General features: G+C 37.2%; 1 protein-coding gene across 4 annotated transcripts in view; it reads left to right on the forward strand.

Moving 5' to 3' along the window:
• The window catches only part of VPS8 (vacuolar protein sorting 8 homolog (S. cerevisiae)), a 302,860-nt gene that overhangs the window by 183,860 nt on the left and 91,130 nt on the right, over window positions 1–27,870 (forward strand). For all 4 annotated transcript variants that reach the window (XM_010853860.1, XM_010853862.1, XM_010853861.1 and 1 more), the window contains 5 exons: window positions 8,451–8,540; window positions 11,669–11,711; window positions 15,202–15,305; window positions 20,701–20,782; window positions 21,095–21,177. In XM_010853860.1, the coding sequence (XP_010852162.1) occupies window positions 8,451–8,540; window positions 11,669–11,711; window positions 15,202–15,305; window positions 20,701–20,782; window positions 21,095–21,177 (402 nt within the window). The remainder of the gene's footprint in view (window positions 1–8,450; window positions 8,541–11,668; window positions 11,712–15,201; window positions 15,306–20,700; window positions 20,783–21,094; window positions 21,178–27,870) is intronic.

Genomic DNA, 27,870 nt, shown 5'->3' on the forward strand with positions numbered 1-27,870 from the left:
TTTAATTTCATGGCTGAAATCACCATCTGCAGTGATTTTGGAGCCCCCCAAAATAAAGTCAGCCACTGTTTCCACTGTTTCCCCATCTATTTCCCATGAAGTGATGGGACCAGATGCCATGATCTTCGTTTTCTGAATGTTGAGCTTTAAGCCAACTTTTTCACTCTCCTCTTTCACTTTCATCAAGAGGATCTGTAGTTCTTCTTCACTTTCTGCCATAAGGGTGGTGCCATCTGCATATCTGAGGTTATTGATACTTCTCCTGGCAATATTAATTCCAGCTTGTGCTTCTTCCAGCCCAGCGTTTCTCATGATGTACTCTGCATAGAAGTTAAATAAGCAGGGTGCCAATATACAGCCTTGACGTACTCCTTTTCATACTTGGAACCAGTCTGCTGTTCCATGTCCAGTTCTAACTGTTGCTTCCTGACCTGCATACAGATTTCTCAAGAGGCAGATCAGGTGGTCTGGTATTCCCATCTCTTTCAGAATTTTCCAGTTTATTGTGATCCACACAGTCAAAGGCTTTGGCATAGTCAATAAAGCAGAAATAGATGTTTTTCTGGAACTCTCTTGCTTTTTTGATGATACAGCATGATTAAATTGTTCTAAATTATGAAATATTTCAAAATATACAGAAGTGTGCAAAATATCAAATACATATGTGCCCATGAACCCAACTCTTTAGATATTAATATTTTGCCATACTGGCTTCAGATCTTTGTTGTTTGTTTTAGAAATAGGAGAAAGTCATCCTTTATCTATCATGTCTCCCCTGAGGTTTCCACCAGCCTGAAGATTGGAAGTTTCTTCTTCCCATCCTTTTAAAAAAATTTTTCCTATATATGAATTGAATTTACCTATAAAACACAAGTTACAGTTTTGTATGCTTTTAAATTTTGTATTAACAGCATCACACATAATAATCCTATTGCAAATTGCTTTTTGTTAATTTTTTGTCCATCAGTTTTAATGCATGTAGCTGTAGTTCTTTCATTTTCTTTTTGTGATGCAAAGATAGTTTATTATGACACCATTTATGTAAAATTAGGTAATGTTTACAATTTACAATGGATCAGCTATATCCCATGGGAATCTAGCATGTCACGCAAAGGAATAAATATTTTAACAAATAACACTTCAGTTGTCGTGAACAGTTGATCAGAAATTTTGTTTTTAAAAAAAGAGCCTCAAACTAAACAGTAAAAGTTTTGTATTGTCAGAGTAGTTCTTTCATTTTAATGTCCATTGAATGACCATGCCACAGTTTATATATTTCCTATCAGAGTGTTGCCAGTTTTTTACCATTATAAACAATGCCACTCTGGACATCTTTGTACATATCTTCTACGTACCCATCTGAGATTTCTCTAAGTAATATGTGTGAAAGTGGAATTCTTTAGACAATAGAGTAGCTTAATTCTACTCATATTGCCAAGTTAATTTCTTACTTGTTTCCATTCTCATCATTAGTGTTTGAAATGTGCTATTTTTTTATGTCCTTGCTGATTTCGAGTATTTTAGACTGCCTAATTTTTGCCAGTATGATTATTACATTGCTTACTCATGACGTTGCATATCTTTCCATATGTTTAGTGACACTTTGGATTTTCTTTTCTCTGAATTGTGTATTCATATCATTTGTCCAATTTCATATTAAGATTTTACCCTTTCTTACTGATTTCTAGAAGTTCTTTCTAATTTCTGGATCTCTAGTTCTTTACTGATTCTGTGTGTTGGAGATGCCCTCTTTCAGTCTGTTACTGCATGTCTTTTAACGTGTTTTTAGTGACTTCTATTTTAATTTATCGGTCTTTTCCTTTAGTGTCAAAATTTTGTGTGTGTGACCTTTATTTCCTACTTTAATGGCATAAAGGATATCCTCTTATATGAGTTTTGTAGTTTGAGACTTTTTTCATTTAGGCATTTAATACATCTGGAATTTATTTTTGTAAACTGATTGAGAGAGGAATTTATATATATATTTTTTCCATGTACATGGTTAATGGTCCATGTGGCTGTTTTTGGCTGTGATAGGTCTTCATTGCTACACAGGCTTTTCTCTAGTTACGGTGAGCGGAGTCTGCTCTCCAGTGGTGCTTAGGCCTCTGATTGTGGAGGCTTCTCCTGTTGAGGAGCATGGACTCCAGAGCACCCAGGCTTCAGTGGTTGTGATACATGGGCTCAGTAGTTGTGGCTCTTGGGCTGTAGAGCACAGGCTCAATAGTTGTGGCGCAGCAGCTTAGGTCTTTAATCCATTTTGAGTTTATTTTTGTGTATGGTGTTAGAGAATGTTCTAATTTTGTTCTTTTACGTGTAGCTGTCCAGTTTTCCCAGCACTGCTTATTTTTTTTTAAAATTTTATTTTATGTTTAAACTTTACAATATTGTATTGGTTTTGCCAAATATTGAAATGAATCCGCCACAGGTATACATGTGTTCCCTATCCTGAACCCTCCTCCCTCCTCCCTCCCCATACCCTCCCTCTGGGTCGTCCCAGTGCACCAGCCCCAAGCATCCAGTATTGTGCATCGAACCTGGACTGGCGACTCATTTCATACATGATAATATACATGTTTCAATGCCATTCTCCCAAATCTTCCCACCCTCTCCCTTTCCCACAGAGTCCATAAGACTGTTCTATACATCAGTGTCTCTTTTGCTGTCTCATATACAGGGTTATTGTTACCATCTTTCTAAATTCCATATATATGTGTTAGTATACTGTATTGGTGTTTTTCTTTCTGGCTTACTTCACTCTGTATAATAGGCTCCAGTTTGATCCATCTCATTAGAACTGATTCAAATGAATTCTTTTTAATGGCTGAGTAATACAAAAATATGGAACGCTTCACGAATTTGCGTGTCATCCTTGCGCAGGGGCCATTCTAATCTTCTCTGTATCGTTCCAATTTTAGTATATGTGCTGCCGAAGCGAGCACCCAGCACTGCTTATTAAAGAGACTGTCTATTCTGCATTGTGTATTCTTGCCTCCTTTGTCATAGATTGGGTGACCATATGTGTGTGGGTTTATCTCTGGGTTTTCTGTCCTGTTCCTTTGATTTGTATTTCTGTTTTTGTGCTAGGGCCATACTGTCTTAATAACTGTAGCTTTGTAATATAGCGTTGAGTCAGGGAACCTGATTCTTCCAGCTCCTTTTTTCTTAAGATTGGTTTGGCTATTTGAGGTCTTTTGTGTTTCCATATAAATCATAAAATTTTTGCTTCTAATTCTGTGGAAAATGTCAGTGGTAATTTGATAGGGATTGTGTTGAATCTACAGATCGCTTTGGGTAGTATAGTCATTTTCACAATATTCTTCTAATCCAGGAACATGGTATATCACTCCATCTGTTTGTGTCATCTTTGATTTCCTTCATCAGTGTCTTATAGTTTTCTGAGTATAGGTCTTCTGCCTCTTTAGGTAGGTTTATTCTTAGGTATTTTATTCTTTTTGTTGCAAAGGTAAATGGGATTGTTTCCTTAATTTCTCTTTGTGATCTTTCATTGTTAGTGTATAAGAATGCAAGAGATTTCTGTGCATTTATTTTGTATCCTGCAACTTTACCAGATTCATTGATTAGCTCTAGTAGTTTTCTGATCCTAAAAGACTAAAGGCAGCTAAAGGCATCTTTAGGATTTTCTATGCATAGTATCATACCATCTGCAAGCAGTGACAGTTTTACTTCTTCTTTTTCAATTTGAATTTCTTTTTATTTCCTTTTCTTCTCTGATTGCCATGGCTAAGACTTCAAAGACTGTGTTGAATGATAGTGACCAGAGTAGACACCCTTTTCTTGTTCCTGATCTTAGAGGAAATGGTTTCAGTTTTTCACCATTGAGAATATTGTTTGCTTGTCATGAAAAGAAAAAAGTGTTGGTTGCTCAGTCATGTCCAATTCTTTGCAACCTCGTGTCCGACTCTTTGCAACCCCATGGACTGTAGCCCTCCAGTCTCCTTTGTCCATGGAATTCTTCAGGTAAGAATACTGGAATGGGTAGCTATTCCCTTCTCCAGGGGATCTTCCTGACCCAGGGATCAAACCCCAGTCTCCTACATTGCAGGCAGATTCTTTACCATCTGGGCCACCAGGGAAGCTCATGGACTTGTCATATATGGTCTTTATCTTGTTGAGATAAGTTCCCTCTATGCCCACTTCATGGAGAGATTTTTTTTTTCTTTTTATCATAAATGGGTTTTGAATTTTGTCAAAAGCTTTTCTGCATCTGTTGAGATGAACATACAGTTTTTATTCTTCAGTTTGTTAACATAGTGTATCATGTGGATTGATTTATGGATATTAAAGAATCCTTGCATCTCTGGAATAAATCCCACTTAATCATGGTATGATTCTTTTAATGCATTGTTGGTTTCAGTTTACTAGTATTTTCTTGAGTGTTTTTGTGGCTATATTCATCAGTGATATTGGCTTGTAAATTTTTTTTGGTAGTGCCTTCGTCTGGTTTTGGTATCAGAGTGATAGTGGCCTAATAATATGAACTTGGCAGTGTTCCTTCCTCCACAATATTTTGGAAGAGTTTCAGAAGGATAGGTGTTAACTCTTCTCTAAAAGAGCAAGAGAGTTCCAAAAAAACATCTACTTCTGATTTATTGCCTATGCCAAAGACTTTGACTGTGTGGATCACAATAAACTGTGGAAAATTCTTCAAGAGATGGGAATACCAGACCACCTGACCTGCCTCCTGAGAAATCTGTATGCAGATCAAGAAGCAACAGTTAGAACTGGACATGGAACAACAGACTGGTTCCAAATAGGAAAAGCAGTACGTCAAGGCTGTATATTATCACCCTGCTTATGTAACTTATATGCAGAGTACATCATGCGAAATGTCGGACTGGATAAAGCACAAGCTGGAATCAAGATTGCTGGGAGAAATATCAATAACCTCAGATATGCAGATGACACCACCCTTATGGCAGAAAGTGAAGAAGAACTAAAGAGCCTCTTCATGAAAGTGGAAGAGGAGCATGAAAAAGTTGGCTTAAAGCTCAACATTCAGAAAACGAAGATCATGGCATCTGGTTCGATCACTTCATGGCAAATAGAAGGGAAACAATGGAAACAGTGAGAGACTTTATTTTCTTGGGTTCCAAAATCACTGCATTTGGTGATTGCAGTCATAAAATTAAAAGATGCTTTCTCCTTGGAAGAAAAGCAATGACCAACCTAGACAGTATATTAAAACAGAGACATTACTTTGCCAACAAAGGTCTATCTAGTCAAAACTATGGTTTTTCCAGTAGTCATGTATGGATGTGAGAGTTAACTATAAAGAAAGCTGAGTGCTGAAGAATTGATGCTTTTGAACTGTGGTGTTGGAGAAGACTTTTGAGAGTCCCTTGGACTGCAAGGAGATCTAGCCAGTCCATCCTAAAGGAAGTAGTTCTGAATATTCATTGGAAGCACTGATGCTGAAATTCCAATCCTTTGGCCACCTGATGCGAAGAACTGACTCATTGGAAAAGACCCTGATGCTGGGAAAGATTGAAGGTGGGAGGAGAAGGGGACGACAGATGATGAGATGGTTGGATGGCATCACTGACTCGATGGACTTGAGTTTGAGTAAGGTCCTGATGCTAGTGATGGACAGGGAAGCCTGGTGTGCTGCAGTCCATGGGGTCGCAAAGAGTCAGACATGAGTAAGCAACTGAACTGAAATGCTTGATAGAATTCACCTGTGGAGCAGTCGGTACCTGGACTTCAGTTTGTTGGGAGTTTTTAAATTGTAATTTTGGTTTCGGTACTTGTGGTTAGTCTGTTCATATTATCTCTTTCTCTTTCAGTCTTAAAAGGTTATATCTTTCTAAGAATTTGTCCGTTCCTTCTAGGTTGTCCATTTTATTTGTATATAGTTGTTTGTAGTAGCCTGTTATGGTTCTTTGTATATTATTGGTGTCGGTTTTAACTTGTTTTTCATTCTGCTGTTAACTCCTCCTTCTGTATTTTAAATTCTTCTTGTATTCTTCAGCTTTGATAATCCTCTTTTCTATTTTCTTTTTGTTTCAGTTATCACTGTGTTCATCTTATTTTCCCATGTTCAGATAGCATTTTATTAGTAATGCTTTGAACTCTTTTCAGGTAAATTATTTATCACTTTTTGTTTCCCATCCCCTTAATGAATTTTTCTCTTTCATCTGAAACACATTCCTCTTTTTTATATCTTGTTTGACGTTCTCTGTTTTTCTCTGTGAGGTTATGTGAAACAGTTTCCAGTCTTGAAGGCATGTCCATATGTGGGAGCATCCCTATGAAGTCTGCTTGTCCCCAGTGGCATCGGTGGAAGAGCTAAATTTAAAGTGAGCGTAGGCTGCGTCCTTCCCTGTTCTGTGCTATCAGGCTCTGTATTGCTGGCTTGCAGGGCTAGAGTCACTGCCGTGTCAGGGGTGATGCCAAGGCCTGAGGGTCTGGAGCAGGGTTTCTTCCCAGTGTGATGGTGATATTCGCCGTGGTTCGGGGTGTGGCTGGGACCTGAGGGCTTGGGACTGCACTTCTAAGATTGTTCACCTTTTTTTTTTTTTTTTTTAAATTAGCAATTGTTATTTACTTACGGCTGTGCTCAGTCTTCATTGCTGTGCATGAGCTTTCTCGAGTTGCAGTGAGCAGGAGCTACTCTTGTGGCTGTTCTTCCTTGTGGTACATGAGCTTGTCATTGCAGTGGCTTCTCTTCTTGCAGAGCACGAGCTCTAGGTCCCCACGTTTCAGTAGGTGTAGCACACAGGATCAGAAGTTGCTGCTCGTGGGCTGAAGAGCACAGGATTAGTAGCTGTGGCATACTGGCTTAGTTGATTTGCAGCATGTGAGATCTTTCCAGACCAGGGATTCAATCTGTGTCCCCTGCATTGGCTGATGGATTCTTAACCACTGGACTACTAGGGAAATCCAATTTGTGCCCCTTTTTTTCCTGGTGTGCACACATTGGGTAGAGGCAGGGTCAGGGCCAGAGTGGCTGAAGCCACACTAATAAGCTGGATCCATTTTTACCTCTGTGCAGTTGCATCAGCAATGGCAGTCTCCTCCCTAGTTAGAGGCAGGCTGAGGGCCTGGGCTGGTTCCGGTCTTTCCTGATGCTTGCACTTAATTGTGTGCAGGCAGTGACAGACACTGACACGGCTGGAGGAAGGGTCAAAGTCCAGGCAGCTGCTGCTCCCTCCCAGGTACAGGCATGCACGCTAATCCCTGCAGTGGCTCTCCGCTCTGGCTAGATGCAGGGCCATGGCATGAGGTGGCTCCACTCCCTCCATGGCCACTTGGGCTCATTGGAAATGAAATTTCTAAAAGGAAATTTTTTGAAATGACTTTTAAAAGATTGATTATTGCTGGTATGTGCTGTTAATTTTTGTGCATTGTTTTCCAATCTTGTATTTTTTTTCATTCCCTCACCAGATGTCTGGGAACTCTGGGATATTACCGAGCAGCAGCAGTGAAAATATGCATTCTCTCCTTATTTCTGATTTAAAAAGTTGGAGAAGGAAATGGCAACCCACTCCAGTGTTCTTGCCTGGAAAAGTCCATGGGCAGAGAAGCCTGGCGGGCTGCAGTCCATGGGGTTTCATGACTGAGCATGTGTGCATGAGGATGGAGGGAGATGGGTTGGTAGCAATAAACTGGTAGAACTAAAAGAGATAAATAATAAAAGGGGATGTGTCTAACATTTTATATTAAATATGGTGTTTATTTTAGGATTCTAATAGATGATTTTTATTAAACTAAGAAAGTTCAGTTACCAGTTTGGGTTACAGTGTTTTGTATTGTTTTTATTTTTGTCAGAAACGGGTGCTGCATCGTATTACTTGTTCTGCATTTATTAAGATGATTACATCTTCCCTCTTTGATCTCTTCACCTGTTAATATGTTATTTGTGCCTTTCTTTTTTCTGACTCCTGAGAAAGTTTAAAGACTAACGTAGGATTTTTTTAAATCTCACTGTTGTTTCTTTTTATGACATTCTTTTCTGTATTTATTTTCTTTTTTCTTGGCTTAACTGATATTTCTTTTTTAACTTATTAGAAACTCCTGGTTTATTAATTTTTATTAAGATCCCACAAGCTAATTTATAGTGTTTTCATTGTCTTTTTGTTCTAAATATTTTATGAATAATTACACTTAGCAATTTCTGGTGTATATTATTACTATTTATGTGTACATGTTACTTTTTGTTCAGTGGATATACATAATTCAGGTGCATAACAACTTTTTAAATAAGTGAAAAGAGAATGAATGACTTTGGTTCACTTGTAGTCCCAAATAGGCCACTCTAAGACTAGAAAGACAAATATTTGCATGTTATGCTGTAGAGCATCAGTAATATACTGTTTAGCATATGAATTCATTATTTATTATCATGGAACTTTTTCATCCTTAATAGGATATTTTGACTCCACAAACAAGATTTTTCAACAAAAACTTTATCTTTTTTTCTTTGCTAGATTACCCAGAAGTATCAACTTTGTGAAGTCACTGCTTATCTATTAGAAAAGAAAGGAGATATTCATGGTGCCTTCTTAATAATGCTAAAGGTAACATGTTACTCTGTTTGCTTTGTCATATTTCTGTCTAGCCCTCTATCCATTTATCAATTTATTTTTTTTTCTTGAGATAAAATTGACGTACAACATTGTGTAAGTTTTCATCAGTTTCTTATGTTTCAGAGTAAGTTGCAGACAGCAGTACATTTTATCCCTAGATATTTTTATCATGCATGTCTTTAACTTGAGTCAATCTATCTTTGTATTTTTTTTAAGGTAAAATTTACATCCAACAAAATCCTCCAGTTTTGAATGTACCATTTAATGAATCATAACAATGCATGCACTTGTTTAACTCCAGTGCCTAACAAGATAAGAGAACATTACCTTCAGCCCAGAAAGTTCCTTCACAGTCAGTTCCCAATTTTGTCCCCTCAGAGAGAACAATTTGAATTTTTTTCTCTGTGGATTAGTTTTGCCTTTTTTGTTCATTCATACTAATGGAATCATCCCATAGATACTCTTGTATAATTCTTCTTCCATTTGGCATAATGCTTTTAAGATTTATCTCTGTTATTACATGTATCAGTTCCTATTATTGTTGAGTAGCATCTAATTGTATGACTATATCACAGTTTATCCATTCTCCTGTCGATTGACACCTGAGCTATCTCTAGTGTTTTGCTATTATGAGTAAAGTTGCTATGACTGCTTCTGTGCAAAAATGTTTTCCTTTCCCTGGGGTCAATACCGGGGAATGGAATTGGTGCCTCACAAGATAGGTAGAGGTTTAGTTTTATAAGAAATTAGCAGACCACTCCAGTGTTCTTGCCTGGAGAATCCCAGGGACGGGGGAGCCTGGTAGGCTTCTGTCTATGGGGTTGCACAGAGTTGGGCATGACTGAAGCGACTTAGCAGCAGCAGCAGCAGACCTCTTTCCACAATGGCTGTAGCATTTTATGTTCCACCAATAATGTATGAGAGTTCTGATTGCTCTACATTCCGACAGCAGTTGGTGTTACATCAGTTCTGTAAAAAATTTCTTTTAATTGTTATAAAATTTACCGTTTCAGTGGCATTAAGTATATTCACATTGGTATGTAGCCTCGCCACATCCATCTCTTTTTCAGCTTCCCAAACTCATTAGACCAGTTATTCTTCCCTGCCTGCTAGCCCCTGGCAACCACCATTCTACTTCAGACTCTGGGAATTTGATCACTAGGTACCTCACATAAAAGGAATCAAATAGTATTTGTCTTTTTGTGTCTAGCTTATTACAGTTAGCATAATGTCTTCAAGATTTATTCATATTGTAGCACATGTCAGAATTTCATTCATCTTTTAAGGCTTAATAATATTCCATTATATATACTACATTTTGTTTTTCCATTCATTCAACAGTGGACACTTGGGTTGCTTCCACATTTTGATTGTTGTGAATAATGCTGCTATAAACATGGGTATACTAATATCTTCTTGAGTCCTTGCTTTCAGTGGGATTGCTGAATATACACCAGAACTGGGATTGCTGAATCAAATGGCAGTTCTATTTTTAATTTTTAAAGAACTGCCATACCATTTTTCTACAGCCACTATTACCATTTTACATTCTCACCAGCAGTGCACCGAAGTTTCAATTTCTCTTCACCAACACTTGTTATTTTTTATTTTCTTGGTAATAGCCATCCTGATGTGTATGATTATATATACATTTTTTAAACATTGTCATCTAGCTAGGAATAGATTAGGGATAAGAAGGGGACGACAGAGGATGAGATGGCTGGATGGCATCACTGACTCTGTGGACGTGAGTCTGAGTGAACTCCGGGAATTGGTGATGGAACAGGGAGGCCTGGCGTGCTGTGATTCATGGGGTCGCAAAGAGTCGGACACGACTGAGCGACTGATCTGATCTGATTTATATTTTAAAAAATAGTTCACATTAGCTTCTAGTTTTTTTCTAGCCATATAATTATGAAACAGGCAAGGAACAGTATTCCACAGAGAATTTGTATAGGCTCTTAACCCCTTTTAATCTCTAGGTTACTCTCTCATCTCTTATTTTCCTTGCAGTTTATTTGTTGATAATACCATGAACCCAATTTTAAAGGATAAGTAAATGTATTCTTGGCACAGATGGGAAATGGAGAAGTGGGAGATCTTTTCAGGGAATAAGATGATCATTTGCAAAATACAGAGGAATACGAACTGCTAGGAGATGAGCCAGTAGCTTTACTAGGGCTCAGCTATCAGTGTATAAATAGGCAGGTCAGGCTGGAAACAAAGACTTGATCCAGATTTGGAAAGATTTTGTAGGACATGCTAAAGAATTAGGGCTGATTGTCTTTTCACCCAGGATGAACTGAAGGTTTTTAAACAAGAAACTGATGTGATGTTGTTTCATAAAGACTGCTCTGTTGACTGTAGGAGGATCTGTGGGATGCAGAGGAGGAGGAAGCAGAGAGCACTTGCGAGGCTATTGCAGCAGTGAATCAGGAGGGCTTGAGTGGGTGTGACGGTTCTGGTGAAGTGAAAAGAGAAGGTGGACTTAAGAACTTATTGATCATTTGAATATGGTATGGGGTGAATGAGAGGGAGCAGTTAACAATGATTCTGATTTTTAGCTTACCATTAGCCTATAAAAGACCTCAAGGAAAGCAAATTTGGGGTAGAAGGGATGCATTAAGGTCAACTTCAGTCTATATTAAAAAGCCTTTGGAATATCAGTTAAGAGTGTCTGAGGATCTAGAATTCAGTCGAGTAGTGGATGCTACAACTGTGTATCTAGAAGATGTCACACCCAAGGCTGTGCCCTATGCTGTCATGATAGACTTGTCATGTCCTTTTTTATTTGCACCCATCCCTTTTTTTCATAATTGAGTGTGAATTTTATTCCCTTCCAAAGCATGGATTAACCCTAATCCCCATTACTGTGCCTAAAGAGTGTCAATGATGACTGTGTGGTGGTACAACAGAAGCAAAAGTGGGGCAGAATAAGTGATATTTGATATATTGGGTCACTTCCAGTACTACTAGCTATGCTTTCTGTATACACAGATGTTCTCCTCTGAATGACAGAGATCATTCTTAAAAACCTTGTTTCTTGGATTTTACCTTTAAAATATGTTAATTCAGGTGTTGGTGGATTAGAAATATAAAATGTTCCTTTTACCTCCTAGAGACTACAAAGCAAACTTCAAGAGATAATACGTCAAGATAAAAGTAAGTTCTTGAGTGTAATTTGCAATTTCTTTTTCTGTGGACCCCATGTTTTAAAATGTATGAAGTGAAAAACTACATTTATTAAGTAATAATTACATTGATCTGTATATTACTGTTTATCATTGATCCAAATTTTGACTTGTTTTCAAGGCTCATAATAGGAAGTAATATAAACCATTGTGCTTTTGTCGTGCTAATTATCAGTACTAGATGTCATTTCATTATACAGAAAATTAGATATATTCTTCACTGGTATTAATTAATTTTTGGCTATACTTTTGTTCTTATGTTTTGGTTATTATAAATGAGATACATAACTAACATTTTAAAAATTACTGTAATGTGCTGAACAACAACAAAGCAGAGCTTCGAATTAGTAAGTAATAGCCAGTGTTTCTGTTTTGAACTTACATGATTTTAGCAGAAAGCAGTAAAACTTGAAGTTTAGTATGTTGAATGACTTTGTCACAGATAGATATGTAATTTTTATTATATTCCTTGATACTAAAAAATTATTTGTTTTGTAAAAGTGTGGTAAAGTAAGTGCCACATAAAATTCACTGTTTTAGCCATTTTTACGTGTACAGTTCATTGGCAATAAGTACATTCACACTGTTGTACAGTCATCACCAGCATCCATCTCTAGAACCTTTTCACCTTGCCAAATTGAAATTCCGTGCCCATCAGTTACTCCTTATTCCCTCCTCCCCACTCAGCCCCTGGTAACCACCATTCTGCTTTCTGACTTGATGAATTTGATTACTCTGGGTTAGGTATCTCATATAAGTAGAATCAAGTAGTAATTGTCCTTTTGTGTCTAGCTTATTACACTTAGCATAATGTCTTCAAGATTTGTCTATGTTGTAGCACATGCAGACTTTCACTCATTTCTAAGGCTGAATAATGCTCTTGTTTTATGTATGTGCTGCTTTTGTTTTCCCATTCATCTATCAACGGGCGCTTGGATTGCCTCTCCCTTTTGACTGTTGTGATCAGTGCTGCTGTGAACATGAGTATACAGACATCTCTTTGAGTCCTTGCTTTCCCTTATTCTGGATATATATTGCTGGATATATGGATTGCTAAGCTAAATGGTGGTTCTGTTTTTAATTTTTTGAGGAAACACCATGCCATTTTCCATAATGGCAATATCATTTTACACTCTCACCAGCAATGCACAAGAGTTTCAAGTTCTCCACATATTAACTAACGTGTGTTATTTTCTGTTTTCTTGGTAGTAGCCACCCTATTGGGTATGAGATAGCATCTCTCTTGTGGTTTTGATTTGCATTTGTGTAATGATTGGTGATGTTGAGCATTTTTTTCTTGTACTTAATTGCCCATTTTCTATATCTTCTCTGGCGAAATGTCTGTCCAGATCTTTTGCTCACTTTTGAATTGGATTATTCATTTTCCTATTCCTTAACATTTTCAAAACAGTCCTCCCAGAGTTCAGAGAATCACTGGATAGGTGATCTTTAGATTGTTTTAGCTTTTTAACTCACTAACACATTTCTTGAATTCCTTGGCCCACACAGTCCTCTAAACACCTTTACCCTAATTCCCCATAGAGTATTTGGTCTTAGAACTTCCACAAACAGTTGACTTGTCTTTATGTAGTTCAACTAAGCACTTAGTTGCGGTTTTTGTGCTGTCAGTAAGTGTTCAATTTGACTGCTAGATTGGTTGCATTTATAGTATTTTTCTTTTTCAATTTTCTGTTATGAAAATAATTTTTGCAGATACTACATGAAAGATTATGGGAAAAATAAGAATGTTTCCCTAAATCACTACAGTGATTTGCAGGTGATATGTCTAGGGAAGCCAGTTCTTTGAATTCCAACGAGGATAAATTTCTCAGTAATAGTCTCATAACTACCATCTACTGTCAGATTCAATTTTGACGGTGTGCATTGGTGGTGTAGTAGTAAGCATAGCTGCCTTCCAGTTTTGACGGTGTGCTTAAGAATTTTGGAGGATTTGGTAATTGCACAACAGTGAGCTAGTTCCTGTGGGTTACACACAGATGGCTAAAACATCGTCCTCATCCAAAGAGCTAACTTGCTTGAAGGAGACAGATATGTTAAAAAAAGCACTTCCAAAGCAGGTAGAGTCAAATACTGTAGTAGAGATGCAGTGAGAGTGACAAAGGCTTGTGCACAATTGGGGAACTATCTGTAACTGCGTTTCTTTTGTGGAAGATGCAACCTTGGAAGTAATCATGACTGGAATAATGAGTAGGAATTTGACAGACAGAAGCAAGGAAAGGCGCTTCTGGGTTGAAGAGAACATGAACATGAAAGTGCCTGACCAGTGACCTTGGGAAATAATCTGGTGGGACGATGCCCCAGGACGGTCACGGTGCTTACTTAGGAGCAGAGGTTTATTGATGCTCTATTGGTAAAAGTTAGTTTTTGATGTATGAGACTCATGTTTGGACTTGTGCTTAAGAGAACTACTGTTGTTTAGCCACTCAGTCATGTCTGATTCTTCAGCAACCTCCTCTGGGATTTCCCAGGCAAGAATACTGGAGTGGGTTGCCATTTCTTTGTCCGAGGGCTCTTCCTGACCTCCAGTCAAACCCATGTCTCCTGCATTGGCAGGCGAATTCTTTACCACTGAGCCACCAGGGAAACTGTAAGAGAACTGTAGTGGCAATATAAAAGGGAATGAGGAAGCCGAGATTTGGAAGTCAAAAATTAAGCTATAGTGCAAACAAGGTGATGAAAGGCTCCATCAGGTAAAAGCCGTGGATATATGAGAGCATGGATATGGAATTAACAAAATAAACTATTTATTTGAATGTATAGATGAAAGCATTAAAGATGATGAAGATTTATAAACTGGTTGACTTAAAGGTCATGGTTCTGTTAGTTTGGAAATGTAAGGGGTTGGAGCATATTTGAAGTGAGAGAACTGGGCTAGGTTTTGCACATACGAAAGTTCAAAGAGATTGCAGGATGCCCATGTAGAAATGGGTGACTGGAGCCTGGTGAGTATTCAGCCTGCAGATTATGAAAGGAACAAGGGCTGGCGGTGTATATTTGAAGGTTATCAGCAAGGACATAAGAGGTAAAACCAGAAGAGTAGCTGAAGTTATTGAAAAAGAAATGAAGAGAAAAGTGCCTGAAATAGTATCTTGAAGAAACATGTACATTAAAGAAATAGAGGGAGACCTGTAAAAGATATTTCTACTAACAAATCCACAAACAAATAATTGGGGATTTTTCCATAGCTAAAGTACATTACAGTGCTAAGTATTAATATCATGTGCTTTCTATGTCCTAGGAATGTCAAACATTTACATAGAAAGCTGTTGCAAATGATTATCTTCTTTTTAATCTACTAAACCTCAGTATCAGGTCTTACATATGATTATATCATTTAAACCTAAAAATATGCAGAGAAAAAAATGTTTCATTTTTTACAGAAGCTTTGAGATTATCAGTATTATACCCTTGAGTGATGTTAACAATTTTTCTGACTCTAGATACCAAAGAGGATCCCTCATTGAAGGATGTTGAAGAGACCATGGTAGAGACGATTGCCCTCTGCCAGAGAAATTCACATAATTTGAACCAACAACAGAGAGAGGTAGGAGAATGACTACAAAGCCTTTTAAAAGTCTGTTCTAGTCTGAAACTAGAAATTAATTCTATTTCCACTGCCCTCTCAGCTACCTGAATTCTATGCAACTGGATTTTAATCACCATTCAGTGTTCCCAGGAGTATGTGACTCCTAAAGTTATTATGGGAAGGGCCTGTCTGCTTTGTTCTCACAAAAAGCTTTATATTCTTAGATTTGACTGTGCTGCAGAACTTAGGTGTGTGAATACTAGATGTCCTTGTTCTCTTTGGACAGAGATTTTGTGTATTCTGTGTAGTGGTACTATGGATGTGTCATCCATTTATCATCTCTTTTATTCCCTGGGGATAAAGTGAGTATGAAGAACTGGAGGAAAAGCCTCAAGGGATACAGAGAAAGCTGGAAAAGGTCAAAAAGGCTAGCATACAGTACTTCTCAACCTTGGCTGCACATAAGTCACCTGGGGACCTTTGAAAACTCCCAGACTGTACCACGATCAATTAAATTTAAGTCTCTGGGGCTGGACCCCCATCATCAGTGTGGTTCTGTTTGTTTGTTTTTCTGTTAGGAGGAGAAGGAAAGACTGGCTTTATTACTTTGCCAGGCACAGGGGGACACTTAAAGTTACAAATTTTGAACACCCTTTAGAATATATATTGTGTATAACAAACTCATATACATAATGGATGTGGGTTTTTTATTAAAAAACTTTGAGTGAAATGATGCATACCCATTATTTTTATAATCCATCAATACAAAAAGTTATACAGAAGGACATTTTTTAAAAAGTATCCTGTATCTATCATATCACTCAGAAATAACCATCATTATCATTTGGTGAATATCACTGTAGATATTTTTTTCATCTGCCTAGGTTTATATAATTTTAGAAAAATTGAATCAAAAATGCTTTCTTTAAAAATGCAGTATTTAATCTCATTTAGGAAGCCTGGGTAAAACTGAGGAATTTCTAAATTTCAAATAAATAGTTCTTTACTATACTATCTATTAATAAATCTGTCTGAAGTTTAAAAAATCTGAATAACTATAATAGATTGGAATTATCATTTATAATCATATTTCAGTTTTTATAGTATCTATGATGTACAGCCAATAAGGAAGTTTATGTGAACCCATACACACTTGCTCCAGCCTCTCTTCTCTATCCCTCTGAATTTTTATTAATTATGTTATTTTACCTCAGTGAGGTTAACAAAACATTCTTTTCTATATCGACAGTTCCCTTAGTCTTTAATCTTTATTTAAATGGATTATAAGCTTTACACTGTTCCTTTTATTTTTCTTTTAAAGTACTTAAAAAAATTATATATTTTTATTAATGGCTGCACTGGGTCTTCATTGCTGTGTTGCAGGCTTTCTCAAGTTGCAATGAGTTGGGGCTACTCTTTGTTGTTTTTCTCGGGCTTCTCATTGCAGTAGTTTCTCTTGTCATGGAGCATAGGCTCTAGAGCGCACTGGCTGCAGAAGTTGTAGCTCGTGGACTCAGTAGTTGGGGCTCACAGTCTCTGGAGCGCAGGCTCGTAGTTGTGGCACATGGGCCCAGTCACTCCATGGCATGTGAGATCTTCCTGGATCAAACTCTGTCCCCCACAGTGACAGGTAGATTCATTCCTATCCACTGCGCTACCAGGGAAGTCCTACACCATTCCTTTTTGCCATGATTTTTCCATTCATGAGTTTTTATTTTATCTTTTGGCTAACTGTCTATATTGCACATGGTTATATTTTGATTAAAAAAACACAAAAGTAAAATTGTTAAAGCTGTGTTTATATATATTTAATACTAAGCCTTTTTATCTTTCAAACTTTGTCTCCTCCCTAATACCTACTTGATATTCTTCCTTCTTCATATGGAAAGTTTAAGGAAAAATGACAGTTATGTTTTATAAATAAAGCCATTAGGCTCACATAAGCTGAAATATGTCCAGATTCACATATATTAACAGTAGAATTTGAGCAGGTCAGGAAGCAACAGTTAGAACTGAACATGGAACAGCACACTGGTTCCAAATAGGGAAAGGAGTATGTCAAGGCCTATATTGTCACCCTGCTTATTTAACATCTATGCAGAGTACATCATGAGAAGTGCTGGGGATGAAGCATAAGCTGAAATCAAGATTGCCGGGAGAAATATCAATAACCTCAGATATGCAGATGACACCACCCTTATGGCAGAAAGTGAAGAAGAACTAAAGAGCCTCTTGATGAAAATGAAAGAGGAGAGGGAAAAAGTTGGCTTAAAACTCAACATTCAGAAAACTAAGATCATGGCATCTGGTCCCATCACTTCATGGGAAATAGATGGGGAAACAGCGAAAGACTTTATTTTTGGGGGGCTCAAGAATCACTCCAGATGGTGACTGCAGCCATGACATTAAAAGATGCTTGCTCCTTGGAAGAAAAGCTATGACCAACCTAGACAGCATATTAAAAAGCAGAGGCATTACTTTGTCAACAAAGGCCCATCTAGTCAAAGCTATGGTTTTTCCAGTAGTCATGTATGGATGTGAGAGTTGGACTGTAAAGAAAGCTGAGTGCTGAAGAATTGATGCTTTTGAACTGTGGTGTTGAAGACTCTTGAGAGTCCCTTAAACTGCAAGGAGAGCCAACCAATCCATCCTAAAGGAAATCAGTCCTGAATATTCATTGGAAGGACTGATGCTGAAGCTGAAGCTCCAATACTTTGGCCACCTGATGTGAAGAACTGATTCATTTGAAAAACCCTGATGCTGAAAAAGATTGAAGACAGGAGGAGAATTGGACAACAGAGGATGAGATAGTTGGATGGCATCACCAACTCAGTGGACATGAGTTTGAGTAAACTCCGGGAGTTGGCGATGGACAGGGAGGCCTGGCATGCTGCAGAGAGTCAAACATGACTGGGGTCAGACACGACTGAGCAACTGAACTGAACTGAATCTGAAATATGTCCAGATTCACATGTATTAATGGCAGAATTAGATATTAAATTCATACCTCCAGAACTCTAGGGATTATTCTGATTATATTTGAACTCTAATCTCTTAATCACAGACAGAACTAAGGCTTCCTTTGATGTGGTGAAAGGGTAATTTATTCTGTATTTTTTTTTTTGTCAAAAATGTATCTGAGCTGGTATCTGAGTCTTCCTCTCTTGGACATGCATGCACCTCTCAATACCACTCTCTATTTGCCCCCACCCTCTGACAACTGGTTTTTGCTTCTTTTTTGAGCAACTTCCATAACAACAACGAAGACATTTGAATGTTAGTTTTTATTCAAATACTATTTTTGTGAAAATGCTAAACTGATTATATGTAATATCACACATTAAGTTTGGGGGACATTCATGGTTGTTTGCCTTTGTTCCTTTTTGTTTTTGTTTTGGAGAGAGTGAGAGAGAACAAAGAGCTCTGGCCACAGACCCTAAACTAACTAGAAAATTGAAAGTACCCAAAAGCTTGATAATGCACTATCTGTACCGTCTCTTCCCAAAAGTCTCTTCAGTTAAAGTCCGAGTGCAGGAAGTTGGGTTGTCGGTCCTTTTCCAGGTGGAATCTGTACTTGTCCTCCTTTGTATGTCTGTCTGCCCCAGTGTCCAGTGATTACATATAATAAAAAATATGGCTTTGTTATGCACATAATTCTGTGAAAAGGAAAGTGGTTGGTTATGTAACATGACAGTTCACGTTCAGTTGTGTTGCTCTCAGGGGTTAGGATTGTCATTATCATAATGGTTATTTTAGCCTGTGAGCTTTTAGAGTTATCCAAGTTAAAATTTTAAGAACCAGCAAAGAGCAAGAGAGATGAAGTATTTAAAAGGTGCTTGCCATATATTTCTGGTTAATATGGAGATTTAATTGAAAAGTTCCTCTATTTAGGGTATAAATACTTCCCATGGCTCTTACCTGTACAAACATGCTTCCCCAGTCTGCTATTTATAAATCAAGAATAAAGTAACCTTTAAAAAGGTAATTCATCTAAAATTCCTGGATTAAATAAGGATAAATTTAAATCAAATTTCTAAATATATTATAAAAACCAAAAAGGTAAAATTTAGGTATACCATATACAATTAGATTAAAAGACAGAAAGAAATGATGTGGTTTAAAAACAAGTTGAAATAGGCAACTGAAAGACAAGCAAAGTAAAGCCATCTAAGAATAAAATACATATTAAAAATTCATGAGTACTAGATAAAATAAATTAAAATTTTGATAAAATAAAGAATTGTCAGTATACAACATAGTTAAAACAAGTATCTTAAAAACTAGAAGAAAAACTGTTTAAAAAATAAAGCATAAAATCCTGGCCTTAGAAAACCTCAAGTGGGGGCAGACAAGGGCTTCCTTGTATAGAGCTCTTTCAGTGGGAGGCTGCCCAGTTGGAAAGTCTCTGGATTGTGAGCCTGTCCCCTTAGTGGGCTCCCTGAGTAACCATGCTTGTCCTGCTCTCTCAGTGCTGACTTTGCTTCATGCCTGTTGGATGTTTGCAGGAATAGGTCTCTTCCAAGATTCCGGGTTAAATGAGGGCTTTGTAAATCTCTACCCAACAAGAAAATATGCTTGAAATTTTAAAATGTATTAGTTTGATTTTTGATGATGAAGATTTTTTCTAAGGCTTAGCAAGAATACGTATGATGCACATATGGCAGTGTATAATCTTTTGGCAAATTACTCAACTTCTCTAAGCTTCAGTTATCTTGTCTCCAGTAAAGGTAATGCTTACTGTATTAGGTTATCATGAGATTAAATTGCCAGTTGAAATGAAAATTGTATGTAAACACTTAATACAGTACCTAATAGGAATAAATGACAGATCTATTAATTTATCTCATAAACTAATTTTCTCATAAATAAATTTCCAACCTCATTCTGTGGTTGGGAATATTAATTGAAATAATGGTAACTTCGACTTCTTAGTTTATGATGACTGAGGAAATACAAAATAATGCTTGACACAGGAGAAAACTTGAGATAATTGTATTCATTTATCTTGCTTGATGTCAAGCTGACAAGAAATGGGAGGAGGGTAGTTGTGAGGTAGTTCTCTGTCCCCTTCTGCATTACATAGGTCCGTTTAGACAGTTAAGAATAGCTGGAGGCTCTGCTCTGGCTCCTTTGAACCTCCCCTCTTCTGAGACACAGAAGATTGCAGTTCCAAGGTCTAGACTTACTTAACTTCAGCTTCCTTAATTTTCCCAAGGTGCATGGTAAAGGTATCTGTTGTGGTTATGTATTTTGCTTTTTATTGTCTCTTCCTTGTCAGGTGTTCCATCTTTTCTTTTCCTGATTTTTACCAACAAGTGTGTATGAGAAGTACATTTCAGCCTATGAAACAGTAGGCTGATGTTAGTTATTCTTAAAAACAGCACAGTACTTTTGTTTTTCTGTGACATTATAGGCACTCTGGTTTCCGTTATTGGAGGCAATGATGGCCCCTCAGAAGCTGTCTAGTTCAGCTTCACCTCATCCACACTCTGAAGGTAAGTTTATCAGCATCCATCTATACCATCACTCAAGTTTTATCTGCTAGAAATAGTCATTTAAATACCTTCTCCAAACATCATATTTTTATTATTATCCTTAATGAAATCATACTGTAATGTTGATCTCATTTTTCAGGTTCACTTCTTTCTGAGGCACCGGTTACATCCTTTGTCTAAATAACAGTAGCTTTAAAATATCAAACTTAGCTTGGTTAGCTAAGTTTCTAGGAAGCTTTATTCCTGACTTACAGGAAAAACCTAAAACTCTGATTTTAAACTAACCTTAATATTAACATGTTGTTACAACAGCTCTGAAATCTTTGACCATGCAAGTTCTCAACAGTATGGCAGCATTTATTGCCCTTCCATCCATCCTGCAGCGAATCTTACAGGTGAGTTGAAAGGGTAAAATTCAGTGTTGATCAATTTTAACTTATATTTTAGTTATGTATATATAAATAATGTTTAAGCGGGTCTCGAACACAATGCAGCTGATTTTTGGCATTAGATGATATCTAAGGCATGACTGTGACTCTCATCCTTTAGCTCTCATCCAGAGATGTCAGTTTACCTGGCACACCCTTGCAGCCTTCAGTTGTTCACTGTGACCTTGGGAATCAGATACATAAGCTTCTTTTTGGTGTCCTGTTTCCAGCTGGTTACACTTTTTAGTGCAAAAAAACCACATAAAAATTGTTAATATGGACATTTCTTAATCTTGTTACTTAGGTTTTCTAATTCATCCTAAAACTTTGTCCAAAACTCATCTCTTACTCTTCAGCAAAAAGGCCTGAACCTTTCCAACTTCATCAAAAAGAGAATGCTAAAAATATGCTAAGATATTTTTAGAAAAATCTGTGAACATTTTTGGGCAAACAGTAGGAATTATCCTTAGAATCCATTTTGTCTTTCCTTACTTTATGTAGGATAAGTGAAAAGTGAAAGTGTTAGTCGCTCAGTCATGCCCAGCTCTTTGCAACCCCATGGACTATAACGTGCCAGGCTCCTGTCTGTCCATGGAATTCTCCAGGCAAGAATACTGGAGTGGGTAGCCATTCCCTTCCCCAGGGAATTTTCCCAACCCAGGGATCAAACCCTGGTCTACCACAATGCAGGCAAATTCTTTACCATCTGAGCCACCAGGGAAGCAGGATACAGACACACCAAAACAAAGCAAAACAGTAATATGATGCTATTGATCTTCATAATTTTCAAATTATTTTTATCCAACCAAGAATGTTGCTTTCAGCTCTCTTTTAAGACTCTACAAGTTCTCCTTTCCCATCTGGTATGAAGCAGCTGGGCCTTTGCTGATAAAGACTACTGTATCCAACAGTCTTTCACCACATTGTATGTTATCATTTAGAATGTGTCTTCACATGTATCACTTCATTTGATCTTTATCATGAATTGAATAATAATTTGGTACAGGCAGCTTTTCTTATATCCATTCTAAAATACATCTGTCATAAGGTTTTAGTTATATATGAACTATCTCTATAATGCAGGAGTACTTTAATGTACCAATAAATTAGAAAAAAATGAAATCCTAAAGCCAAAAGTGTCTTTCCTCTCATTATACACATTTATCTTTATGTTGAGCTTTCATCACATTTTAATACATAAATTATAATAAATAGAAATTGATTTTTTCTTTTGGCAAATGCATATAATTTTTTTAAAATAGTGTATTTCGAGACTCATATCCTTGAAGGCTTTTGATATTTGAAAATCTTTATTTTTGTGTTACACTGGTATTCATTTTAGTTGTAGTCTTACCATTTCCACCATCAGTGGTTAACTCACACCTATCAAGAGAGTATGCTGATTGTTAAATTCCTGTTTTCACGTAACTCTACCTTATGTTTGTATAGAGATTTTTATTTTTTCAAGTTGCTTTCACAGATACTGTTTTTGAAGCTCACAAGAATCTCTTGAAGTAGGTGGGGCTACTATAAAAATTTCTGTTGATGAAGGAGGAAACTAAAGTATAGAAAGTTATGTACCTGATCCACCATTAGAGGCAACATCCAGACTACCACCAAAGTCTCTGATCTCTTAATATACATGGTCTCCTACTATATCATGTAAGCTCCTTCATTTGCTTCATTCAGTCCCTGGTGTTTCGTGGCACTCTAATCTTATAAATCTAGTGGCTTCCCTGGTGGTTCAGGTGGTAAAGAATCCACCTGCAGTGGGTTTGATCTGGGTTCTATCCCTGGGTTGGGAAGATTCCCTGGTTTGGGAAGATCTCCTGGAGAAGGGAATGGCTACCCACTCCAGTATTCTGGCCTGGAGAATTGCATGGACTATACAATCCATGAGATCTCAAAGAGTCAGACACAACTGAGTGACTTTCACTGGTTTTTTTGAGGAGTTAGTTATTAATTGATTTATATATTATATGTTACCCTGTTTGGTTAATTATCTGGGTAGATGGAAAAAAGGCACAGTTCTTGCCTTAAAAGACCTGTGGGGAGACAAGAAAATATCTGATATAACAATTCATAGGGCTCTAAAGAGCAGGTCATATTGGCTGCCTTAAGGATTACATGCTCTATTACAGGTAGGGTAATTGCTACTTCTGTATCTGTACACTTTCAGTCCACATGATAATAGTGGAACAGCCATGTAAAAGCATGACTCTGCCCCTTGACTCTACCTGATTGACTCGGAGGGGGCAGCTGGCCAAGAGGGGCCAACCAGTATCCTCTTCAGGAAATTTTGGAACTGAATTGAAAAGGTGAAGAGTTTCTCTGCAGTTCTCTGGATTATATAAGGTACAAAAGTTCAGGAGCTGACAGTGACTACCTTTCTGTCATATGGACTGAAATAGTATAAAGTTAATCTTCAGAGAGAAGAACAATGAAGCAGGCACACAAAGAGGAGAATAGACAAGATACATGGAGAAGAGAGAAGATAGAAGGAGAGGATTCAAGACATTGGGAGAGGAGTGTGGAGAGAAAATCCTGAAGGTGTCTGCATCCCTCATTGTTGTTCTTAAGCCTTACCTGTATTCCTTTGTTTGGATCCTTAAACACCCCAGCACCTTTACAATTATTATATTTTTTGAGTAAGATAGAATGAGCTAGGTTTCTCCTTTGTGGCCAGAGGAGTGCCAATGAAAGTATATATGTGAGATAGACTGTGGAAAGATTTCCTGGAGGAATAGATGTCTGAACTGAATCTTAAAAAACCTAAAGGAATCAGTGGTTTAAAAAAAAAAAAAGGACTATTCTAAGCAGAGTGAACTATATATAAAAGAATCTGAGGTGAAACATGGTTGGTATGTTTGAGGAGTTGCAGATGTTTAAGTATGCTTGGAACATAGGACAAGATTAAAGTTGCGTCACAGAGCTGAAGTTTGAGAGGCAGGGACCCTGTCCTTAATTGCTTTGTAAACTGTGGAAGGGACTTTGGTTTTTATTTTAAATTCACTAAATAGTCATTACAAGATTTTAACCAGAGGACTGATGGAATGATGTTTTTAGAAAGATCACTCCGTCTGTATTATATAGGATAAAGTGGAAGGGCTCGAGACTGAGACTGAAGGCATCGAAATACCCAGAATGTATTCATAATAGGTACTCAAAGTTTGTTAATTGAGTTACAAAGAATGGATAGGAGAAGTGGATTCAGAACTTGCTTAGCTAACAGAATTTAATTGACCTTTTGACTGATTAGATGTAGGAGAACACAAGAAGAACCCAGCTAAGCCCCTGATTTCAGTTTTGTTTGACTAACAATGAGCAGTGGGGATAAAAGACCAGACTTCATAGGAAGAGGTAAGAAGTGGAGAGGAAGATTTGGAAGTCATCAGCACAGAAGTAGTAGTTAAATTCTTTGAAACTAGAGGAAGTTCAGCATGAATGGAATTAGTAAAAAAGGCTTAAGGCCAAAATGGAGTTCTAGGAAACATTCAAGTATCAGAGGGTTTACCTATTTTTATTGCCCCTTAGAAGAGATATTGACATGATGAGAGGTTCTCAAAGATCTTCCTGACCTAAATGTTCATTCAAAATGTTCCTGGGGACCTTAATTGTACAGGTTTCATTCATGAACATTAGGTGATAAGTCAGTATTTTTTTTTTTCCCTTTCAGTTTTGATAAGTTAGTATTTTTAAGGGACCATATTTATGTTATATACATTCTGCCTTTACTCCCTGTTCTTATCTTCACTCTATGGCAAAAATAATTTTTGGCTTCTGAAAAGCTGCTTATGACTGTTTTACTAAGGGAATTAATACAAACAAATGACTTATACTCTCTTGGCATTATTCATATTTTAAAGTAATGTTTGATAAATAATAATAAGTAATGCTTGATCAGTAAAATTTTTTTTTTTTTTAAATTTTTAAAAAATTTTAAATTTCTTTTTATTGGAGCATAATTGCTTACAATGTTGTATTAGTTTCTGCTGTACAACAGTGTGAATCAGCTGTATGTTTACATATATCCCCTCACTCTTTAGCCTCCCTCCAACCCCAGTTCACCCCATCCCACCCCTCTAGATCATCACAGAGTACCAAACTGAGCTCCCTGTGCTATACAGCCAGCTTCCCATATGTATGCTATAATAAGTATCAGAAAGCAATAGAGGTATTGCTATTTGCAAGAACATAGATGGACCTAGAGAATATTATACTTAGTGAAGTGAGTCAGAAATAAATACTGTATTGTTGTTATTGTTCAGTCACTAAGTCATGTCCAACTCTTTCCAACCCCATGTACTGCAGCACACCAGGCCTCCCTGTATGAAAAGTGAAAGTGTTAGTTGCTCAGTTATGTCCAACCCCTGCCATGGAATTTTCCAGGCAAGAATAACGGAGTGGTTGGCATTTCCTTCTCCAATCACTTATATATGGGACTCTAAAAAGAAGACAAATGAATCTACATACAAATCAGAAACAGACTCACAGATATAAAAAAACAAGTTTATGGTTACCAAAAGGAGGAGGGGGGAGAGGAACAAATTAGGAATATGGGTTTAACAGATGCAAACTCCTGTGTATAAAATGGACAAACAACATGCATTTACTGTATGGCATGGGAAATTATATTCAATATCATATAACCTATAACAGAATATAATCAGAAAAAATAACTGAATCACTATGCTTTACACCTGAAACTAACCCAATATTGTAAACCAACTATTACTTCAATTTAAAAGAAAGAAAATGCTGGAAAAAAGTGGTCATCACATCTTTTTATAACATGCTTTTTAAAAAACAAGTTTGTGTGAAGTACCTAAATGTGCTCTTCTTTTGTAGATTATGGGCAAGTTAAAGAGAAACTTCAGCAGTTATTTATTGCTGAAGAATCTAGCTGACATATTTGGAAAATAATTTGAAAAGCTAGTAGATTGTGTGCATGCTGTGCCAGAAGCCTTGAGCTCTCTATAATTTATATGTTGTCCCAGCATGAGGTTATTTTCATGATTTTGCTTTTAAATTATGCATATTAGAGTGAAATGTACTGATACAAATATAGACGTGACCTATAAAGGTTTCTTCTTTTTCCAGCATTTAACCTTTTCAAGACCTCTTTGTTCTCCAAACCACCCTTGTCATAGATGAATAACAGAGCTTTTCTGTGCTGGAGTGTGTGCTTTTCTGTCCACACATACACAGTACATACTTGTATTGTGTATGTGTGGACATGTTAGAGTAGCTGTTACAATGTTTTTGTAATAAAGTATTACATAATGTCCATTTATACTTAAATAAGTAAATGTATTTACTGAGAGCTTGACCATAAGTGTAATTGGATGTAAGTTCAGAAGTGTTAACATGGATCCGTTTTTATGCAAAGAAAATTAAAAGATTGTCTCATGCGTACATGGCCTGAGTTGTTGTTCTAGTAAAGAGGTAGTCTGAGATGTCTGTTGTTTTGTCTTTTGCAGATGCTCTGCACATTGTTGGACAGGTATCTTTAACTTAGTGAGACAGATTTCCCCAGTAAGTTTAAGTGATTTGTTCAAGCCCAAAGTAAACTTGTTAATTAGTACACGAATGTCTCAGTGAGACAGATTTCCCCAGTAAGTTTAAATGATCTGTTCAAGTCCAAAGTAAACCTGTTAATTAGTACAGGAAGTAAACTTGTTAATTAGGACACGGTTTCTTCAGCAGTACCTCAGCATCAGGACCAGGAACCTGTGGCAGACAATCTGGTGCTGCTCTTGACCAGCTGAAAGTACTGATCACTGATCTGAGTTAGAAACTGCATCTGTCCTGTCTTCAGGAACCATTACCAGAGCATAGAAGAGAAAAAAAACAAATCCTAAGATTATGTTGTACAAGTGCATGAAAGCATAGTTTCTTCTCACATTTCTTTTTTTTTTTTTTTCTTTTTTTTTTTAAATTTTTTTTTTTTTAAACTTTACATAATGGTATTAGTTTTGCCAAATATCAAAATGAATCTGCCACAGGATACATGTGTTCCCCATCCTGAACCCTCCTCCCTCCTCCCTCCCCATACCATCCCTCTGGGTCGTCCCAGTGCACTAGCCCCCAGCATCCAGTATCGTGTATCGAACCTGGACTGGCAACTCGTTTCTTACATGATATTTTACATGTTTCAATGTCATTCTCCCAAATCTTCCCACCCTCTCCCTCTCCCACAGAGTCCATTAGACTGTTCTATACATCAGTGTCTCTTTTGCTGTCTCGTACACCGGGTTATTGTTACCATCTTTCTAAATTCCATATATATGTGTTAGTATACTGTATTTATGTTTTTCCTTCTGGCTTACTTCACTCTGTATAATAGGCTCCAGTTTCATCCACCTCATTAGAACTGATTCAAATGTATTCTTTTTAATGGCTGAGTAATACTCCATTGTGTATATGTACCACTGCTTTCTTATCCATTCATCTGCTGATGGACATCTAGGTTGCTTCCATGTCCTGGCTATTATAAACAGTGCTGCGATGAACATTGGGGTACACGTGTCTCTTTCCCTTCTGGTTTCCTCAGTGTGTATGCCCAGCAGTGGGATTGCTGGATCATAAGGCAGTTCTATTTCCAGTTTTTTAAGGAATCTCCACACTGTTCTCCATAGTGGCTGTACTAGTTTGCATTCC

This window comes from Bison bison, unplaced genomic scaffold (genome assembly GCF_000754665.1).
Source record: "Bison bison bison isolate TAMUID 2011002044 unplaced genomic scaffold, Bison_UMD1.0 scf7180017864333, whole genome shotgun sequence".
Lineage (NCBI taxonomy): Eukaryota > Metazoa > Chordata > Mammalia > Artiodactyla > Bovidae > Bison > Bison bison.